This window comes from Panthera uncia (genome assembly GCF_023721935.1).
Source record: "Panthera uncia isolate 11264 chromosome A3 unlocalized genomic scaffold, Puncia_PCG_1.0 HiC_scaffold_11, whole genome shotgun sequence".
Classification (NCBI taxonomy): Eukaryota; Metazoa; Chordata; class Mammalia; order Carnivora; family Felidae; genus Panthera; species Panthera uncia.
The window spans coordinates 60,433,125-60,455,421 of record NW_026057578.1 but is presented as its reverse complement, the minus strand read 5'-3'; the positions used below and the strand labels follow the sequence as shown (position 1 = coordinate 60,455,421).

The 22,297-nt window shown below is 40.4% G+C and overlaps 1 protein-coding gene across 1 annotated transcript in view; it reads right to left on the bottom strand.

Annotated features, from left to right (window-relative positions):
* The window catches only part of TMEM131 (transmembrane protein 131), a 243,043-nt gene extending 232,552 nt beyond the window's left edge, over nucleotides 1-10,491 (bottom strand). The window contains exon 1 of the mRNA XM_049651396.1: nucleotides 10,060-10,491. Coding sequence (XP_049507353.1) covers nucleotides 10,060-10,240 — 181 coding nt within the window. The 5' untranslated portion in view covers nucleotides 10,241-10,491. The remainder of the gene's footprint in view (nucleotides 1-10,059) is intronic.
* Nucleotides 10,492-22,297: the final 11,806 nt, after the last annotated feature.

Sequence of the window (22,297 nt, the reverse complement as noted above, 5' to 3'; positions counted from 1 at the left end):
CATTATGACTTTGGTACATATGTAGCATACTACCTAGAGTGGCCCAGGAATTTACCACCTAGAGCACTCTTCCTCTCTCTGAACTTGAAGTACTTGTTACACCTAACTGTATCACTCTAACAGTGGTATGAAGCCATGGTTAAGAAACAGTAGCAATTTTTAAAAAATCAATTAAAACAATGTGACAACTTTTCTCACCAGATTGGTGAGGACTTAAAAGAAGAGTAATAGCCAATGAGGAAAAGCAGGCACCCTCACAAAGTATTATTGAAATGTCAAATGATAAGTTTTCTTCAAAGGCAACGTAGCAATATCTTTTTTTTGAATGGGGAGTGGGGGGGAGGGAAGAGAGGGGGAAGGAAGAGAGTTGGGGAGGGCACAGAAACCTAGAAAACTGATGACTGATGTTGGTTCTTTGTACTTGATAGATTACAGAAAATTTCTCCATTTACTCGTTTGTATTTTACAATTTGTTTCAACATGCATTTTTTTGTGAAATTGAAGAAAAGTTTTCCAAACTGACCTCCAGACTGTATGCACAGGAAGAATTATTGTATATTATATTGTCCCATTTCAGTGGAGATTTAAAATTGTGTATTATACTATCACAAGCAAGCCCACACCCTGTACCCCGCTCCCACCAAGGAGCAGTGACAGCCACAGAGGAACTGTAACCAAAAACAGATCTGAAGGGTGAGGGAAGAAGGACTAGCACCCCACATAGGGTTAATGTGAAGATTAAATGAGATGAGGCATGCAAAGCAATTAACAGTGCTGGATACAAAGAAAGTGCTTGATAAACATTAGCTGTTGTCATTAAGTAATTACAACCATTATCAATTACAGGCAATAACTGCTTACATAATATATTCCTGAAGTGGTGAGATGTCAAACTTGGATAAACACTATCATTTCAGAAATACCTTTTCTTCACTCCAGTTCATTTTTAATTGGTTATGGTTCACTGCCTCTCCTACCAAGACAGGACTGAATGTATTGAAGCACTTAAAATGATAGGTGCAGGAAGAACATGACCCAGACCTCAACCTCCAAAAGCTCAAGATCCTATACAAACACAAATAAACCCAAATGCAGTTGGGAAGAAACTGACAATACTCAGAAATTTTCCTATCTACAAGAATCTCTAGGATCTTAATAAAATTCAATCTAATTCCAGCCTGCTGCTTCTTTCTTACATCTTCCTCTCTTCAACTCGAGTCTCGGTTACCTTTTTTCACACCCAGCTATAACCAAGAGAAGCCCCAAGTATGGTGAGATAAACCTCTAAATATGAAATAACTCCCCTACATATGAAAGATAACTACTGCTGCACCAGTTCGGGAAAGACAAATTGCCTCTTGGTAGTGCTAACCACTACTTCATTCCCTACTTGCAAACCAAGAAGCAATACTTCAGATGGGTCCATGCCACCAATTCACACAAGCATTTTTTAAAATGATCCAGTTTGAACAGCACACTGCCTCTCTTATGCACTGCTCTACCAAACAACTTTTAGAATGATAAACTTTATTTATAGAGAGCTTTGAGATAGGGTTTAAGCTCTAGACAGCACCCTTCTACTATAAATTCCCGAGAAAATCCTCTGCTTCCAATTTAATCATTCCCTGCCACCCACCCCCCACCGCCACCAAAAAAAAAAAAAATCCAAGTAGGGCCATTGCCATACCATGAATACAAACTGCTAATTAATTTGTATCAGTAGAGCTGGCTTAGACTATTTCTCAAACTTTACTGCTGAGATAGTTTTTTACTATCATGTTTTGATGCAAATGTAATACTGTAACTATATAGAAAAAAATTAGTTCTTAAGAACCAAAGTTAGACTGTCATATGATTTTGCAATCATAAATGATTCAGAAAATAGTCACAGTTTGTTAGAACTTAAAAGGACTTAAAATGCATTTCAATTTATACATAAGTAACCTAAGGAAACACTTTAAGCATGTACAATTCTTTGTTTCAAATACAGAACATGTTTCTTTTCTCCAAAACTACATGTTCACAATGCTTAGTCATGTATGAATTGAAATAATTTGTTCAAAAATGCAGGTCTGATTTATAGCAGCATCAATAATAATATATCTAAGAATAAATATAATAACCAAGGAGGAGAAAGACTTACTTACACACATTGAAAATACAAAAACACTGCTGAAATTAAAGACAACACAAATAAATGGAATGACATCCTGTGTTCATGAAGTGTTAGACTTAATACTGTTAAGATGTTCACCCTCCCCAAAACAACCTACAGATTCAATATAATCCCTATTAAAACCATAACAGCACTTTTTGAATAAACAGAAAAAAAAAATCCTAAAATCCATATGGAATTTCAAGGGACCCCAAACAGCCAAACCAAACTTGAAAGAGAAAAAAGCTTAAGGATTTGCACTTCCTGATTTCAAAACTTATAACAAAGCTACAGTAACTGGAACAGTGTGGTAACTGCCTAAAAAGACAAACAGAATAGAGAACTCATTGGGCGCCTAGGTGGCTCTGTCGGTTAAGCATCTGACTTTGGCTCAGGTCATGATCTCACAGTTCATGGATTCAAGCCCCACATGAGGCTCTGTGCTGACAGCTCAGGGCCTGGAGCCTGGAGCCTGCAGCCTTCTTCAGATTCTGTATCTCCCTCTCTCTCTGCCCCTCCCCTACTCATGCTTTGTCTCTCTCGCTCTCAAAAATAAACATTAAAAAAAAAAAAAAAAAGGAATAGAGAACTCAGAAAGAAATTCTCATATATATGGTCAAATGACCCTCATATAAGGGTTGCAAGACCACTCAATGAGGAAAGGATGTCTCTTCAACAAATGGTGCTGGGAAAATGCAGTATTTGCATGCAAAAGAATGAATCTGGACACTTACCTTACATCTTACAAAAATTAACTCTAAATTGACTGAAGAACAAAATGTAAGACCCCAAACTGTAAAATTCCTAGAGGAAACAGGGGGAAAGCTCCATGACATCGGATTTGACAATGTTTTCTCGTACGGCATGAAAAGCACAGGCAACAAAAGCAAAAATAGACAAATGGGACTACAACAGACTTTAAAACTTACGTGCATCAAAGGTTACACTCATAAGAGTAAAAAGGCAACCTATGGAATGGGGAAAAAATATTTACAAATCTTCTATCTGATGAGGAGCTGTTACCCAGAATATATAAAGAACTCCTACAACTCAACAATAAAAAAAATAACCCAATATAAAAATGGGCAACGAACCTGAATAGATATTTCTCAAAAAACAAAAAACAAAAAACAAAGATACAAATGGTCAACAAGCATATGAAAAGATGCTCAATTAATATCACTTACAAAAATGCAAATCAAAACAAGATATAACCCTACATTCATTAGGATGGCCACTATAAACAAACAAACAAACAAACAAACACAGAAGATAAGTATTAGTGAGGATGGGGAGAAACTGAACCTTTGTGCACTGTTGGTAGAATTGTAAAATGGTGCAGCTACTATGGAAAACAGTACGGTAGTGGTTTAAAAAATTAAAAATAGAACTACCATATGATCCAATAATCCCACGTATGGGTATATAACCCAAAAGAATTAAATGCAGGATCTCAGAGACATTTGCACATCTATGTTCATAGCAGAATCACTTACAACAGCCAAAAGTGAAAGCAATCCAAATGTCCATTGATGGGTAAATGGATAAATAAAATAGATAAATGGTATATAAATACAACGGAATATTCTTGAGCCTTAAAAAGGAAAGAAATCCTGTCACATGCTCCAATATAATGAACCTTGAGGACATTATGCTAAGTGAAATAAGCCAGCCACAAAAAGACAAATCTTGCATGATTCCACTTAAATGAGGCATCTAAAGTAGTCAAACTCATAAAAACAGAAAGTAGAATGGTGGGGCTGGAGCAGCGGAGAGAGAATTGGGGAGCTGCTATTCAATGGATAGAGTTTCAGTTATGCAAGATGAAAAAGCTCTGGAGATCTGTTCCACAACAATGTGAATATACTTCATAGTACTGAACTGTACTCTTAAAATGGTTAAGATGGTAAATTTCATGTCACGTGTTTTTTTACAATTATAGAGAAACAAACAAGGCAGGTTTGACACTATCATGACAGGCATGTCAAGGATCCTCTTAGACAGTAGGGATTTTTCAGACCTTTGCCATAAGTGCTATATGCAACAAGATGAATCATGCAAAGAGTTAGGGCTTTCTAAAAATCTTTCTAAGGCAATCACACAGGAATGAAAAACTGATCTAGTATGGCAAATTAAACTAATGACCACCTAATCCAAAAATGCCTTCATAAGAAAGAACAAAGCCCCACAAATGAACTTCTGGAGCTCCTGGACCTCTAATAGAAATCTCAAAGAGATTTTTCCACTGTCAAAAGCTGATGTCACCACCAGCCTCTGGATTATCTCCAGTTCCTTTTAATCAGGGCCAGTTTCTGAGAATATTCCACATATCTAGACTAACTTGTCACACTAATCTAAAACTAAGGAATGTTCACAGAATTCAAGTTAGTCTAAATCTTAATCCAAGAATATATCAGAACCTAAGAGCAGGGTCAGTAGCTTTCAATACCAAATATCTGTTCCCCAGATCACACATTCATGGGTCCTCAATTTCTTTTTCAGAATATACATGATCCAGAATGGCCTAAGATTAAGATCATTTTAATGGTTATCAAGTCAATAGTGGGGCACCTAGGTGGCTCAGTCCGTTAAAGAATCCGACTACGGCTCAGGTCATGATCTTACAGCTCACGAGTTCAAGAACTGCCCCACATCAGGCTCTCTCTGCTGTCAGTGCAGAGCCCGCTTTGGATCCTCTGTCCCCCTCTCTCTCTGTGGCTCCCCCACTCGCACTCACTCTCAAAAATAAATGAATGTTAAAAAAAAAAGTTAATGGTAAGTGATATGGATATGTATTTACAGCTATAAAAAAAAAGTGCACTTCACGGGAATATTTAATACATTGCTTCTGCACAAACTGGCAGTTCTGCTCTTTCTCCAGTTGGTGTACAACAGAATCTACTACATTAAGAACTCATCCAGGATTATACAGCTTGGTCTAGGAACAGATGGCTTGGGATGGAATCCTGGCTCAACTACCTACCAACTCTTTTACCTTCAGAATACTACTTAATTTCTCTGTACCTGTTTCATGATCTATAAACGGGTATATGAGAATCTGAAATCTTAAAATCCAAAAGTTACGACAGTGTGGTTTACATAAGTGTCTATCACTCGGTTACAATGGAAAGCAACATGTAGGGAAGAAAAAAGTGGTGTCACCCTATGTCTTATTACAGCAGAATTCTTAGTGAGACCAGCAACCGAGTCAGAGTTTTACATGTACTCTTGACTCTCAGCCCAGGTCTCAGGTACTGGGGGAAGATAAGGTCATTTTAGACAAACCTTCATTTAAAACTGAATGCCTACTATGTACATAATGCTGCTATTGACAGAGGTTCAGAAATTCCAGTCTGGGTGAAGAAATGTCCCCCATAAAATAATTAAAGTAGCTAAATGTGTCAAAATGAATGACAGATGAGTAACAGACAATGCAAACAGAAATGGAGAAAGTGGAGAGGGGAGAGCCTACTGCAGTGCCCCCAGGCGGGAGGCTGTTGGGAGAGTCGCCCAAGAAAGTAAACACACATTGACACCACTTGCTAAGGGGTCAAAAATGAGACCAATGTGGCAGAGAGAATAATCACAGCATTAATAAAAACTGGGAAACCAGAGGTGGTGCGAGGTAATTCTGCCCTGGACATGTGCAGTGTGTGCTGGTGGCTGGACACACATAGGAAAGAAGACAGTGGGCGGCTGGAGAGCAGTGACTGACAACTAAGGCAGGATGACAACCAAGAGGCACAAAATCATAGAAACGGAGAAAAGTTCCAAGAAGCAGCTATCAACAGTGTCTGATGCTGCTTAAAACAGATAGTGAAGAAAAATTCAGCCATAGAAGAAAGGCCTCTGTCTGCCAAGGCCAGTCAGAAAGCTCAAGCCACATGCAGGATGAAAAAGAATTTCTAAAATATCAAGCACTCAGTAATGATTTAATTTTTCCCCAAGAGTAGGCTGGCTTATTACTACTCCGGATGATAACCAATTAGATAATTTTACATCTACTTCCAAAGCTGATCTTTTTGGCAAGTGTCTATGAGGACCCACTGAAAGGATTATAAAGAAAAAGAAAATAGTCATTAACAAGAGAAAGAGAGGGCACACTTTTTCCAACTACAGGATTCCAAAGCTTCTGGCAGTAGCAAACAGCTTTTAGTAAAAATAAGCCAACAAAAGTTTATTAGTGAAGTAGTATTAACAAAATAATATTCATTTACTAGGCTCTAAATGAAAGAGTAGCCACTCCACCACCATACAAAGGATTAAAATACCTCACTCTTAAGAAAATCACTTCTAAAAATATTTTTACATTATAAAGTAATAATTTGATTAGAAAAAGTAAATACTACTCCTGATCAATTCTGCCTTCCTAAGACAAATCTAATGATTATGTTTAATCTCTTCTGGCCTTTATTCCCAAGTACAGCATTTTGTTCATATGCTTTGTATATAAAACACTTTTGTACCCTCCTCCTGCATCTGTCACAAATACAACTTAAAACAAAAATTTCTGCACAAAACTAATGTATCCTGCAAACAAATTTAAAAGTCCTAATAAACACTATCAAACTTTGCCTTGCCATTAATAGCCAATTTATGAAAATACATGTGACACTGAAATTTAATTTGCCACAGACTAAAACAATCATATTCCTGAAAATCTATTCAAGTTTATATTTACTAGCTACACGAGATGTAGCTTTTTATTTACAATGAATTAAAAGACAACCATGCCTTCCAAAGATCCATTTCACAATGAAACTGTATTAGCTGATAGATGATGGTTTTTTTAAAAAAGCTCTTATTTGCTGGTCACATTGGGCCGATTTTTTTTTTTAAGTCTTTATTTACTTATTTTGAGAGAGAAAGAGAGAGAGCGAGCACGGGGGAGGGGCAGAGAGGGAGGGAGAGAGAGAATCCCAAGCAGGCTCTGTGCTGTCAGTGCAGAGTCTGATGCAGGGCTCGAACCCACAAACCGTGTGATCATGACTTGAGCCAAAGTCGGATGCTTAATGGACTGATCACCCAGGTGCCCCACAATGGGCAGATTTATAAATCGAATACTACTAAAAATTATATGTTTAACATATGTACACATATTTTCACTATATATTTTTATTACATTTTCACTACACACATCTATTTCCACTGTTCTCAATATCTAGATCTTAGCTTCAAGAAAAATCCTGACACCAATCCAGGGTAAGTGAATTATTTGTAGTAATTATAGTAGCTTCTACCTCTCCCAACTCTTTCAAAATCCTTACAAACTATAGACCACAGCCAAAACATTCTCAAAGGTCCCTTTTCTCTGAAATAATAACATACTACCATTGAGCTGTAAAAATGGCTGTTAAGATATAGGAATGTTAAGACATCTAGGATGTTAAGACAGGGAAATGGCTCATGCTTCTGACATAAGAAAATTAACATCTAGTCCAAACATAAAAAAAAAACTGCATTAGGTAACGCAATTAGCTATTTCCACTGTTTTTCTTCATCAATGAGTTTTATTTTGTTTTGAAGATGTTCTAGTGAAATTCTGCTGCAATGGAGTAAAAATATACCAAATACAAAGTACTCAGAGAACCATCATTAATATTGCAGGGAAATCTTAACTTTGAAAAATTACTAGTTTATACTACTAAAATAAACACAAACAATCCTCAGGGTATAAACTGACAAACTGAACTCAGCCACCTCCAGAAATTTGCCCAGGTTTCCTGAAAAAACTCAACAGCACATTCTGGGGGGCAAATGGTGTATTTGTGCCCCATCAGATGCTAAACTCATGGTATCACTCACAATCATTTAAGAAAATCAATCCCATTTCTTCTACTTACTCAAACAAAAACAACACCAAAGTTTGATCAGGAAGAAGGCTGAAAGCATAGGCCATTTTTGGAGCAACCTTCGCAGAATATTTTATTAGAACCAGATTTTATCTATGATGGGCAGAGGCTTGTGTTCTGTATTAGTGTAACTACCAGCAATAGCTTGACTAGCTAGTTTGTACATTCAAACTGTTCATACAGACACAACATGGGCCACCAAAGATGTCTGATTCTGCCAGGACCACTGACAGATTCAACCACATCTTTTCATACTTTACACCCTGGCAAGTAATTTTTCTCACGTGAGCCCTACATTCATGAGTAGAGAGGTACACTAAAACTTATAAACAAATAGGAAATTAGCAAATATAATTTAGGCTGACATTTCTCAAACAAAGGAGTTGTTAACTATACACAGAAAATTAGCATATATAAGGCTGTTGGGGTAAAAAAAAAAAAAAAAAAAAAGGCAGCAGAAAGATAACCTTAATGTTTTACAAGACTCAATCATTATTTTAGTTCCCCGTGCTAATGGCTCATGAAGATAGTCATTCACTCAAACTAGTGTTAAATCCCTACTGTGTGCCTGGCAGTGTACAAGGTAAGCAAAAGAACAGAAAATCAAGACCACAATACCTGCCAAGGACTACTTGAAATAAAAGGAGACATGCCCATTAAATTGCTGTACTGTTTTAGCTTTACTGGATACAAACCACAGGCCAGCCGGTGCTGGACACCATAGGCACACAATAGTAACAATCATCTAACTGCAGATCTGTAACCAATCAATGAACTATGACAATACCAGGCCTGACTAGTCCTAAAGCAGCAGTATTTCATTCTGGAAATAATCTTGCCTCTGTCGATTAATTCTTTCAACAGATGGCAATTCTCTGAATAATTTCCACCGTGAACCCAGACTAAGGTTGCTTACAGAGTTAAATGAGAGAATGTAATGTTTTGAGCAAAAATTGAAAAACAGTAAATAGAGGCACATTTGCACTTCAACATTAATTTGGTTTGCATTTAGCCATTGCCTTCAAAAATGATAAAAAAGCAAGTGACTTTAGTCATAAAGCAGAATATCAACCCGAAAGTTACTGTGGAAAGACATTATTTTCTAGTAGTGGCAGTTTAGTGGGAAACGGAAGCTAAACAGGTTTTGCTTAGCTTTTTAAAAACCATTCACTTTTAGTGATTTCTTTGTGAAAGCTATGACCACCCATTTCCTTAGGCTCAAAAACAGGTAGTCCCAACACAACTACAGATTTGGTACAGTCTTCAATACTAACGAGTTTTTCTTAAGTAGGTGTCATTTCTTAACTAAATTATAAAGGCTTGCAAACTAGAAACAACATCTGCTTTTAAAATCTTTCACGTTAAAGATGACACCCGATCTTAAATTAAAAATGTAAACAGACTTCCAATACCTTAACTAGAGAACTAAACGGAACTGTATTATGGATATAGAATTGCTAGCTAAACAATCTACTGCAAAGCGATAAAGGAAAGGGAAGATGAAGAAACAAGATTCCTCACCAAGAAATGTTTGAACAAATTCAAAGTAAAATTCTGTGAGCTATGTTTTGAAGCCTTTCCACCAGTCTTGCCATTTTTACTACGACATTTAAAAGTGAGCTCTGTGTGCACGCCGTTATTAAAACCGCAACCAAAGGGGGAAAAGGGTCCTAAAATGTGCCCATTAACAGCAATCAAGACTACAAATATGCCCCTCCTACATAGTGAGCCAAGTGGCAAGAAGATACGAGAACTCAGGAAGTTTTGAAATGGCAGTGACAGGAGTCAACAGGGAAGGCAAGGGGAAAGAATCACGAACAAGAGCAACTCCGTGCGGCCAACGCCACGAGTTGGCATCCGAACTGCAAGTTCCCGGCTCGGGACGGGACTCGAACGGGCAACTTCGCGCCGGACGGAGCTGCGCGTTCGGCCGCCCTCCGAGCCCCGAGCCGCAGCCCTTCGTCCCCGTTCGTAGTCCCGCTGCCGCGTCCGCGAGGGCGCGCTGACAGCCTTGGGGCCGGGCCTGGGAGATGCCGGCCGGCTGACACCCACCTTCCTTCTCGGCCCGCGCCGCGGCCACTACGAGGGTCATCACCAGGTGCAGCGCTCCCAGTAGGCCGGCGGCCCCGCTCCGCGGGCCCCCGCCGCGACTGGCCGCGGGCTCCACACCGGCCCCTGCGGACGTGGAGGCGGCGGCGACTCCTGCTGCTCCTCCTCCAGCCCGCTTCCCCATCCCTGCCGGCCGGGGGCCGCCGCGCTCGAGGTCCGGCGCGGCCCTTCTCGGCGAGGCGGCAGCGGCACGGGAGCCGTGGTCCGGGCTCTGACCGCGGCGCCGGGGGCGAGAGTGGTTCCGGGCCCAGGGCTTGGGCTCCGGGCGTGGGTCTGGGTCCGTACGTGCGTGTGAGCGAGAGTGTCAGTCACGGCCTCGGCCTCAGCATCGCCTACGAAGAGTCGAAGCAGAGAGGCCGCGGGTCAAGCACGGCGGGCGGCCATACTGGAAACGGGCACGGGCCGCGGGCTCTGGGCGCTGGCCTGCGAGGGGCGGGGCGCGGCCCTGGGCACCGCCCCCGCCGTGCCGTCACCTGAGGGGCCAGCCGGTCAGTCTGCCCCGGAGTCCGTGAGTCTTAATTTCTCGTCCGGCTCTTGGCGACCCAAGGCTTCACTAGCCGGACAGGACGCGGGCAGTACAACTCCAACCTGTCACTTCTGCCCCGCGGAAGAGGAGAAGGGGGAGGGAAGAAGGACCAGGCCCCGTCGCCAGGACTTATGATGGCGGTTCACGCTTCGTGGAAGCAGTGACGGCAATCACGTGGAGACGAGGGGGCCTAGTCGCGCAGCCGCCCTGGAGCGTGGGCGGGGCCGAGAGGGACTGCGGGGCGCTAGGGGAGGCTTGCCCGCTGCTCCCACGCGGGAACAAACCTCTTGCATCTCTAGTGCTGCAATGCTAGAGCCTACCAGAGGACTGAGTGCGCATCCAGACCTCGAGGCCCCGTGCGGAAAATCCATTCCAGTGACTCCTTCTGGTCCCGCGTATGCCTCTCGGCCTGACAATACTCCGAGCCTGATTCAGTTCCTGGTGGCGCTTCCTTGAGATCTGGGACTTGCTCCATTCATCTTTGTATCCTCAAGTCACAGTACCCAGAAGCGCTTAATGGAATCCTCTTGCCCTTGGAATTGTGCCTACTTTGCTGCAGGAAAACCCTTTGCTTTGTGTATATAAAGCAGCAGTGACCCTGGAGGGAGAGGGCAGGTTGTTCTTTAGAAAAGTGCCCGATGGCCATACTGGCTTTCTCCGTCTGGGAATAATTCTTAAGACGTTTTATACACATAGTTCCTTCAAAGCCCAAATCAAAAGCCTTCTTTAGTCTCCTTCAGGAAGGCTTCTCATGCCTCTTAACACCTTAGGTCGAGGTTCTTGGTGGGCATGGCTATACTCTTCAAAATTTAAGGTCCATGAGAGTCCCTTTTCTTAATAACTTCCCCTACCTCCTAACTTAGTAACTATTTTAATAACTTTCCCTAATTCCCCAGCCATTTGCTTATGCTTAGCAGTATTGGTTGGGTGAATCAATGCATTTTTAAGGCCACATAAGGTCTCCACCTCAATACGTCTGAGAACAAACTATAAAGGAAAATAAGATCAGACTTGGAAAAGGAACTCAGAGTGCCACCCTATGCTGTAGTCTTCTTTGTCAAGCAAGCACTTAAGTTATTTGTAAATTAATACATTTTTTATAGTCTTACCCTGATGATTTTGAAAAGCAATTTTGTTTTCCTGAGCATTAGTGTTAAAATTGAGAAATCAAACTTTGTTCGTGATGTAATGTAGTAGGACTTGTTACAATCTCTTAAGTTGGATTTTCTGTATGTATATATGTAAGAAAAGATTTCCGGAAGGCTTTTAACTCACAGAAGAAATCAAACCCAAGGATAAGTAACTGAGTGCCTTAAATGGGTCAAAGCTTACCTTCCAATGTGCAGTACAAAGAGTTGGCAACCCTTCCCCCATTACCAGGTTCAGGGCAGGCAAGTCTCTCCAGCTATGAAATGCTCAGGTTCTCTTACACAGGAATCAACCACATCCTCTGATTAGCCTGAGGCTCAAGAGCCGCATGGGAAATAACTTGCATATGTCTGTAATTGGAGCTTAGACATATACCAGGCATGTTTGATCAGAGGCCAATTTCCCATGAAGCTAATGAAGCTTAAGTTTTAGGGCTCCACTCTTGCACAAGTTCCTTCCAAGGCCTTACACCTAACTGTGTATTTATAAGTTTTAATCTTGTTCTTAACGGGCACCCGCCCCTCTCCAATAGTCTTGTAAGCTTTTAAGGCCCACTATACCTGAACCTCCCCTGTACCTGATGGACATTAGGAGCCAGAGGGGTGATAATGGAAGTTCATTTCACAGAAAGGGCAAGGAGACTTCTGGGAGAACAATAATAAGAAGGACTTACTAGACAGCATGGTAAACTTTGTTGAGCACCCAGGGTTAAGCCACCATCACCTCATTACCCCCTCTCCCACAACACTCATGTGTCTTGGGAAGGAGAAAACTATGAGGTAAAACAGAAGAAACTATCACCAAGGACCCTTCTGAAGTTCTTGATTAGCTCCAGACCTTCCTTCTCCCCTTGAGAAATTAGAGAGACCTGGGCATTTGGCAGGCCAGTGTTTATCAAGGTGCCACCCCCAGACCAGCAGCATCTGCATCACCTGGGAACTTGAGGTCCAGCAATCTGTCTCAACAAGCCAGCTGAGTGATTCTGGTACATGTTCAAGTTTGAAAACTGTTGCCCTAAATTGATATAAGCCAGGAACTACAGGTTGTTGGGACTCCTCATCTTCCACTTGCTTTGCTCTCGAGCCAGATTAGTAAACTACTATTGGAAGCAGAGTTAAAAGGGACTCAGATAAATTTGGGCTTAAATCCCAGCCTTGCCTTTATTAGCTATATGATGATAGGCAAATTATGCAACTTTTCTGGCCTCACTTTCCTTATATGTAAAATGATACCTAATAAATTCGGGGAGATTGAGCAAGATTTGTCTGTAAACATATATAATATGTCTGGCACATGGTAGGAGATTGGTCAAAGGTAGCTATTATTGAGTACTTACTTGTGCTCGCTTCGGCAGCACATATACTAATATTGAGTACTTACTTTTTCAAAACACCATATTGGGCACAGTGAGAGTTTCAAAGACCATTGATCATACTCCCGCTTCATTCACAAAACACTTGAGGAGGTTTACAAGAATACTTTCATTTAATGTTTATTTTTTTTGAGAGAGAGAGACAGAGTGCTTGCAGGGGAGAGGCAGAGAGAGAGGGAGACACAGAATTCGAAGCAGGTTCTAGGCTCCGAGCTGCCAGCACAGAGCCTGACACAGGGCTCAAACTCACGAACTGTGAGATCATGACCTGAGCTAAAGTCAGGCACTCAACTGACTGAGCCACTCAGGCACCCAAGAATACTTTCATTTAACAAAAATATATATGAATTAAAATTTGGGACCAGGAGGAGAAAACGTTGTTGGAAGTCCCCACAGCTCTACCTCACTGGCTCCCTAGTTGACTGCATGTAGTCAGTCTCCTGGTATTGGGCACCATCTATGCTCTTGCAAGTCCCAACTTCAGGTCACCAGCCAGACCTCACTGTGTCTATTACTGGTCCCACCCTGGCATCTGACAGACATCTTAAACACGCATGAACTTCTCATCTCCCTGAGTGTGCTTTATCCGCAGCTTTTCCTTTCTCCAGGACAATTCCAACCATCCAGTTGCACAGGCTGTAAACCTAAACGTTATTCTTTACTTATCTCTGCGTATCCAGAATCTAGCCACTTTTCACCACCTTCATGGCACACTCTGTTATGAGTCCCATCATCTTCTGCCTGGATTTCTGTAAGAACTTTACAACAGTTTCCCGTGTCCAACTACTTTTATAGTGAGAAGTTTTCACTCACAGCACTTGCCTAGAAGATATAAAAATCTGAAGCTGATAAAGGACTGTGAACTTTGAGTGACCCGTAGGCCAGATCCTTATTAGACCTGACTGAAGACCTGTTCCTGTCCAGTGAACAAAGGGCCTTGTTTTATCCAACACTGTTCCTTCCTACCCGGTTTTCCATCCTTGATTAGTACAACCATGCAAATCCCCTTCCCTTCCTCTAGCACTTAAAAAAAAACCCTGACTTTTCCTATTTCATAAGTTATTTACTCAGTGAATTTTTTCACTGGTGCCTTTCCTTTCCTGACAAGTATATAGACTCAGCTTTGATTTTTCTTTCTTTTAGTTCTGGCACTCTTTGCTTTATATTCTGACAGAAATTTGCACACTTATTGTCAACACAGCAGCTAGAATGACCCATTTAAAACATAAGACATTTCATCCTTCCTGCAGTGGCTCCCATCTCAGAGTAAAAGCCAAATCTCCTATGATGACTCACATGGCTATACATGATCTAGCTCCCTGGGATCCTTGACTTCCACTGCCCTCCTCCAGGCTCAGCTTATTTCAGCTCAATCACCACCATTTTGTTCTACAAACATACCACAGATGCTTCTGCTCCAGAGTCTATGTCCTAGCTATTCCCTCTGTCTGAAATGCTTTCTTCTCCAGTTTTCTGCTTGCTCACTCTGGCACCTTCTTTCAGTCTTGGCTCAGTTACCACCTTCTTGGTGAAGCATACTCTAATCACCCTTGTTAATACTGCAGTTCAGTATGCCCACCCCCAAGTCCCAATCCTCCTTACTCTGTGCTCATTTTCTCTTTTCCCCATAAAACTTATCACTTTCTTTAATACTATATAATTTCTTTGTTCATTATATATTATCATTATCTGTCTTTCACTCCCATCTGTTTTGTTCACTGGTGTATCCCATGCTTCTAGAATGTATGAAGCATTTACTAACACAGAGTAAATGAACAAAAAGGGGATGGAAGGATGAATTAATTAATAAATAGAACCAAAAGATAAAGAGCAGTAAGACACAGTCCTTCTGCTCAATGGAACTTAAAACCCCATGGGTAAGATAGACATGTAAACAATATAATAGGAAGGAGAGAACCCCAGGAGAGAAGAGGAGAGGGACTATGAAGGCAACCCTGGATTCGACCAATTCCTTTATTTATCCAGCCTTTGCAACATCCTCAAATGATTTTTCTTTGTTCTCATTTCTATGTCTCTTTCATCTAGTTCAGGGTATGAATAAAGCCTACAGCAATCAGAGGTGAATAAGAAATGTAGCATATTGACAATCTTCTTCAATAAACCAAGTGATCTGTTCATTTTGTCTGCTGTGTGCCTTATTCCTTGGTCAGTTTCCCTTGGTTGTGTTCTTTTAAAAAAGAATCAATTCACAAAGCCCCAGGTTTAAGTCTGCTCAACTTACTAGGTAAATTGCTGCAGCCTAGGGTAGAGCAAGGAAATGGAGAGCTTCATGCTGTAGAATGAGGATAGTTGTTTATGAGGTGGTGAGCTGAGCTCACTATCTGTGTGGACTCTATCCTATTTGAAGCTCTTTACCCCATATATTCGTCCAGAAAACTAGATTCCTTTTCAGTTTCTAACTTCACATGAACTAAGGCCTCATCAATGACAGTAACAGCTACCACATATACACCTCTGCTAATAAGCATATTGATTTAGATGCTATAATTAACTACAGTTGTGTTTAATATTTTCCTTCCAAGCTGACTGACACATCTTACAAGCTTTTAACACTCTAGCATTCGTAAGAAATATTTTTGTGGTAAACATTCTCATTTGAAATAAACCAAAACTTGAGCCTGCCATTCAAATTCTTCACAACACATTCCAATATCTAATTTTTCTCTCCTAGAAGACGTCCTTAATCTTATGACTTTTTGAAATGTTTCCTGTGGTTTAGCGGTCTTTCCATTTAAAGAAAGGGGAAAATATTCTTTTTTTGTTTTTAACGTTTATTCATTCTTGAGAGACTGCATGAGCAGGGGAGGGGCAGAGAGAAAGATGCACACACAGAATCTGAAGCAGGCTCCAGGCTCTGAACTGTCAACAGAGCCCAACGTGGAGCTTGAATCCACAAACCATAAGATCATGACCTGAGCCAAAGTCGGATGCTTAACAGACTGAGCCACCCCAGAAGGAAAAAATATTGAGGACAGAGGATACCCTAGTATTTCTTTTCTTCTTCCCACATCTTCTACCATTGTCCTCCTAGTACTCAATACTTTGAAATAGACTTTTAGGCTGTCCTGAGTTTCTGAACTGTCCTAAACACCATTATTAAAGAAACTTATTCCAACCATCATTCAATTGTGCTTAAAATGTCATGGTTTGGTGGTAATTAACAGCCTTGAAAAGCCATTCGGTGGGGGGTAGGGGGGAGGGCATTGGAAACACATTGAACAATGTGTTGAGGGATTTTTGTGTTCCTACCTCTCCCTGTTGTTTAACTGTTTGTAAAAATTCTGGGAATATTCAGTAAAGGCAAGGACCAACATATTCAAGATGCTCAGATGCACATTAGAAATGAGGAAGCACAAAATTAAAACAATAATGTACAAGAGTAAAATAATGACAACTGCTGAGATGAAGGCGCTATAGGAAAGACACACTTTTATCTGCCAAGTCTAGTGTGAGTTCCCTAAAGAAGAATTAAGAACCAGCCACCATAGGGGCGACTGGGTGGCTCAGTTGGTTAAGCATCTGACTTCGGCTCAGGTCATGATCTCACAGCTCATGAGTCTGAACCCCTCATCAGGCTCTGTGCTGACAGCTCAGAGTGTGGAGCCTGCTTCAGATTCTGTGTCTCCCTCTCTCTGTCCCTACCCTGCTCACTCTCTCTCTTTCTCTCTCTCAAAAAAAAAATAATAAGCATTTAAAAAAAAAAAAAACAACCAACCTGGCCATTATGTGTGGAGACTGTAATGGCATTCTGAGGGCAGTTATCAGAGCTAATACACACACATGCCTGGGCAGTGTTTCTATAAAGTGAATTCCACTTTCTGTAAACATCATTACATTAATTTCTGGCATTTTAACCACAAGTTAAACTTTGCATTTTAAGTCTGGTATTTTAAAACCATGTAACATGGCTGGCAAAATGTTTTTATGACCACAAATTAACAAGTCTTTGAATTATTCTTAAAAGAAAAGTATCATCAAAGAAGTAGTCTGTGCAAACTCTCAAAAGTAATATTTGTGTTTCGGAGTTATTCTACATTATGGTGAACATCTGTATTCTATCATTAAGGTTTGATGCTTTGAGTCCCTTTGATAGCGCACAGGCCAGGGAATATTAATAACAGACTCCTTGATTTTCATAAAATACGTGTTTTGTCACACAATGGAAAATATGATTGCAAATAAGAGAACTTTTTTTGTTGTTGGAGAAAATATTGTTTTCTTTTCGGCAATGTGGTTTCACTTATGAATAGCGCCACACCAAAAATCCAAAGGATTTTAGAGCAAGAAATGACCATATATATATATATATATATACAGTTAAGGCTTTGGAAATATCCCCTCCACGTGCAGCTATTGTTTGGCAAATTACTGAGCCTTTCTAAATCTGTTTCCACAGTTTGGTGTTTTAAAAAATGGCAAAAAAACACAAAAAACAAAAAACACCACAAGCAAACTACTGAAGGCTAGTTGTAAGGATTGAATAAACTAACTTTCATGTAACTATCTTGCATATGACAAGTGCTCAGTAATGTCCCTGTTGTAATAATGATTATCATTACAGAAAAGGAAACTGAGGCCCAGAAATGAAGGGACCTGTCAAAGACAACGACAGAGTAGAACCTCATTTTTTGTTTCATCTTTAGGTCCGTTTAATTTAATATGTCTACAGTGTTTTATTTGGCAGAGTGCTCTTATAATTTTTGTATTAATCTTACAATAATGCCAAAGGCTAAGAAATTAAACTCTACAGTTCTACCTAAATGATAGCACAGATCAATCCAGTTATATCATAAGAGGTGAATCAAATGATTCCTCAAGGGGGCTCTCCCTAAAAGGTTACTAACCAGAGCTTGAACTTCCCTGAAATCACCAATTCAAGCCTAAGCTCTTTTTTTTAATATATGAAATTTATTGTCAAATTGGTTTCCATACAACACCCAGTGCTCATCCCAAAAGATGCCCTCTTCAATGCCCATCACCTCCCCTCCCCTCTCTCCCACCCCCATCAACCCTCAGTTTGTTCTCAGTTTTTAAGAGTCTCTTATGCTTTGGCTGTCTCCCACTCTAACCTCTTTTTTTTTTTTCCTTCCCCTCCCCCATGGGTTTCTGTTAAGTTTCTCAGGATCTACATAAGAATGAAAACATATGGTATCTTTCTCTGTATGGCTTATTTCACTTAGCATCACACTCTCCAGTTCCATCCATGTTGCTACAAAGAGCCATGTTTCATTCTTTCTCATTGCCACATAGTACTCCATTGTGTATATAAACCACAATTTCTTTATCCATTCATCAGTTGATAGACATTTAGGCTCTTTCCACAATTTGGCTATTGTTGAGAGTTCAAGCCTAAGCTCTTTATGTGAGCCAAGGTAGGCTTGGTTATTCTGTGATAACAAATAACCTTCAAATTTCAATGATTTAAAATAATAGATTTGTTTCTCTCTTCCGCTACCTGTGCGCCCAGGACCACAGCTGATGCAGTAAGCTGGGTCGCTGTAGCAGAGTGAAAAGAGTGCTTTTGAGGGTCTCCGAATGGCAGTTAAACTCTATGATGGAATTGATTTTCATCCATCTACTTACAACACATTGGTCAAAGCAAGTCGTGTGGCTACACCTCATTTCAAAGGACGGGAAAGTGTAATCTTGCCTATGGCTGGATTAGTGAATAGCCCTGATGACTACCACAGGCTTGAGCTTATGTTCTCTTCTCTTTGGAAAATAAGAAACAATAGCCTGAGAAAAGATGGTGGAAACAAGTTTCACTTTCTCATGAATTATGAAGTTGTACAGAACAGCCTTAACTTTTTATCATTTATACTTGGTTGGTTTAATATATTTTTGTTTGTTTAAGTTTTTGTTTGAATTCCAGTTAGTTAACAAAGAGTGTGATATCAGTTTCAGATGTAGAATTTAGTGATACAACACTTGCATACAACATGCAGTGCTCATCTCAAACAAGCACCCTCCTTAATCCTCATCTGTTTCACCCATCCCCACTCACTTCCTGTCTGGTAACCGTCAGTGAAATATGAGTGAAATCATATGGTATTTGTCTTTGTCTGGCTGACTTTTTCGCTTAGCATAACACTCTCTAGCTCTATCCATATTGTTGCAAATGGCAGGATTTCATTCTTTTTTATGGCTGAGTAATATTGCATTGTATATATATATATACTACCTCTTCTTTATTCACTCATCAGTCGATGGACATTTGTAGATAATGCTGCTCTAATCATTGGGGTGCATGTATCCCTTCAAATTAGCATTTTTGTATTCTTTGGGTAAATACCAAGTAGTGCAGTTGCTGATCATAAGGTAGTTCAATTTTGAACATTTTGAAGAAACTCCATACTGTTTTCCACAGTGGCTGTATCAGTTTGCATTCCCACCATTGTAAGAGGGCTCCCCTTTCTCCACATCCTCGCCAACATCTGTTGTTTCTTGTAGTGTTGATTTTAGCCATTCTGACAGGTGTGAGGTTTTATCTCATTGTAGTTTGATTTGCATTTCCCTGATGATGAGTGATGTTGAGCATCTTTTCATTCTGCCCATTTTTAAACTGGATTATTTGTTTTTTGGGTGTTGAGTTTGATAAGTTGTTTATATATTCCGAGTTGTTTTTTGGGTCTAACCCTTTATCAGATATGTCATTTGCAAATGTCTTCTCCCATTCCATAGGTTGCCTTTTTGTTTTATTGATGGTTTCCTTTGCTATGCAGAAGTTTTTTTTTTTTTTAATGTTTAATTTTGAGAGACGGAGAGAGAGCTCGCACAAGAGAGAATGAGCAGGGGAGAGCCAGACAGTGAAGGGACAGAGGATCCAAAGCAGGCTCTGTACAGGTAGCAGAGAGCCCAATGTGGGGCTCAAACCCACGAACCTTGGGATCATGACCTGAGCTGAAGTCGGATGTTCAACCAACTGAGCCATTTTAATTTTGATGAAGTCCCAATAGTTTATTTTTGCTTGTTTCCCCTGCCTCAGGAGTCATATCTAGTAAGAAGCTGCTATGGCTAATGTCAAAGAGTTACTGCCTGTGTTCTTCTTTAGGATTTTAATGCTTTCCTGTTTCATATTTAGGTCTTTCATCCATTTTGAATTTATTTTTGTGTATAGTGTAACAAAGTGGTCCGGTTTCATTCTTTTGCATGTTGCTGTTCAGTTTTCCCAACACCATTTGTTGAAGAGGCGGTCTTTTTTCCCCATTGGATATTCTTTCCTGTTTTGTCGAAGATTAATAGACCATATAGTTGTGGGTTCATTTCTGTGTTTCTATTCTGTTGTATTGATTTATGTGTCTATTTTTATGCCAGTACCCCACTGTCTTGATCTCTACAGCTTTGTAATATAGCTTGAAGTACAGTTTAACAATATATTTAAAAAATACTTTTTTTAACGTGTATTTATTTTTGAGACAGAGAGAGACAGAACACGAACGGGGGAGAGTCAGAGAGAGGGAGACACAGAATCCGAAACAGGCTCCAGGCTATGAGCTGTCAGCACAGAGCCCGATGCAGTGCTCGAACTCATGGACCGTGAGATCATGACCCGAGCCGAAGTTAGAAGCTCAACCGACTGAGCCACCCAGGCGCCCCTAACAATATATTTTTATTTAAATGTAGTTACCAATGAAATATGAATGCTTTTAAAAGCACTTGGAGAAAAGTCAAATTTTAATTTTTGGAGTTTGCATGTTTAAAAAAAAGCAGTAACAGGCAATATTTGAATACTGGCTAGAGTTTTGGTTAAGAATTGTTGATTATCTTAGGTGTGATCAAGGTTATTATGGATTTTTTTTAAGATACTTTATCTTTTATAAATATATACTGAAATCTTTATGAATGAAACGATATGATGGGTTTGCTTCAAAATAGTCTACAAGGTAAGTGGACGCAGAGGGTAGGGTTACAGATGAAAGAAGATTAGCCTTGAGTTGATTATTATTGAAGCCAGGTGACTGGTACATGGAGGTTCATTATACCAGTCTTTCTGCTTTTAGGTATGCTTGGAATTTTTCATAATAAAAAGTTTTAAAAAAGCAATAATGGGCCTTCAGCTACTTCAGCCCCAGATCTAGCTTCTCTAGATATGGCTAACAAGGGATCTTAAACCATCACTGGTGTTAGTGGGGCCTGGCTTGAAAGATCAAATCATCATGCTTCATCCAAAGAATGTGTGCACTTGCCATACATTTTTAACAACCAAACTTGGCCCAAGGTGGCAGAAGATAATGCCCATGCCTTGCAACATCTGACAGAACCTCAGAACCACCTACGCTTGCCCACTAAAGAGGTTGAGTGTTTAGAGCCTCCTGAGGCTATGGTTGCTTGTCCAGCCTAACACAAGGACTCAAGTCCAGCTCTGAGCTGAACCCTCTTCTCAGATTACTGAGTAAAGGCAGGACACTAAAGTTTCTTTGGTCATTAACACAGTGCACAGAGACTGTTGATGTCTCTGAGGTATGTAGAAATGTGTGGGACATGAATGTGGGCCACAAACGGACCTGAGATGTGACAGAAGGGCACTACAAATGCTTCTCCTGCTTTTTAAGGCCCCTGGACTTCATCAAAGCTCTTCTCCTTTGAGGCCAGCCCAGTCTCAGCTCTAGCCACTGCCTCCCTGTTCCTAACTGAGGTGCTTGTTGTAAGTATCACCAGGTTGGCACCTGACATGTAGGGCATCCTCCCTCTATGAGCACTGCTCCCTTGACCACAGTTGTGTATCTTTGTCACATGGATTTATTCTTCATGATCTTGCTTACCCTGCCATAGCTGATCGGCTATCAGCTATTGGACTATCCTATCCCAGGCTAGTCCAATCAAATTCTCTTGAATTTTTTTACTAGGAGATATTCATATTGAGGGTGAATTCTGGGTTATGAAAATGGCAGAGCTTACACATGACCATCTACAAACTTTTGCTGCACAGTCCCTAGAGCTTCCTTGAGTCCTACTCTCCAGAGGACTGGTTGCTTGGCATTTCCATGGATTCTGTGAAATAATCCAGTACCATTAAATATGTATATACATAGAACTAAGTTTCCTTTCTTTGTTGAGTGCCTTGAGGGTGTGGTGGGAAGGCTCTAAGATGGAATCCAATTATCTCCACATTA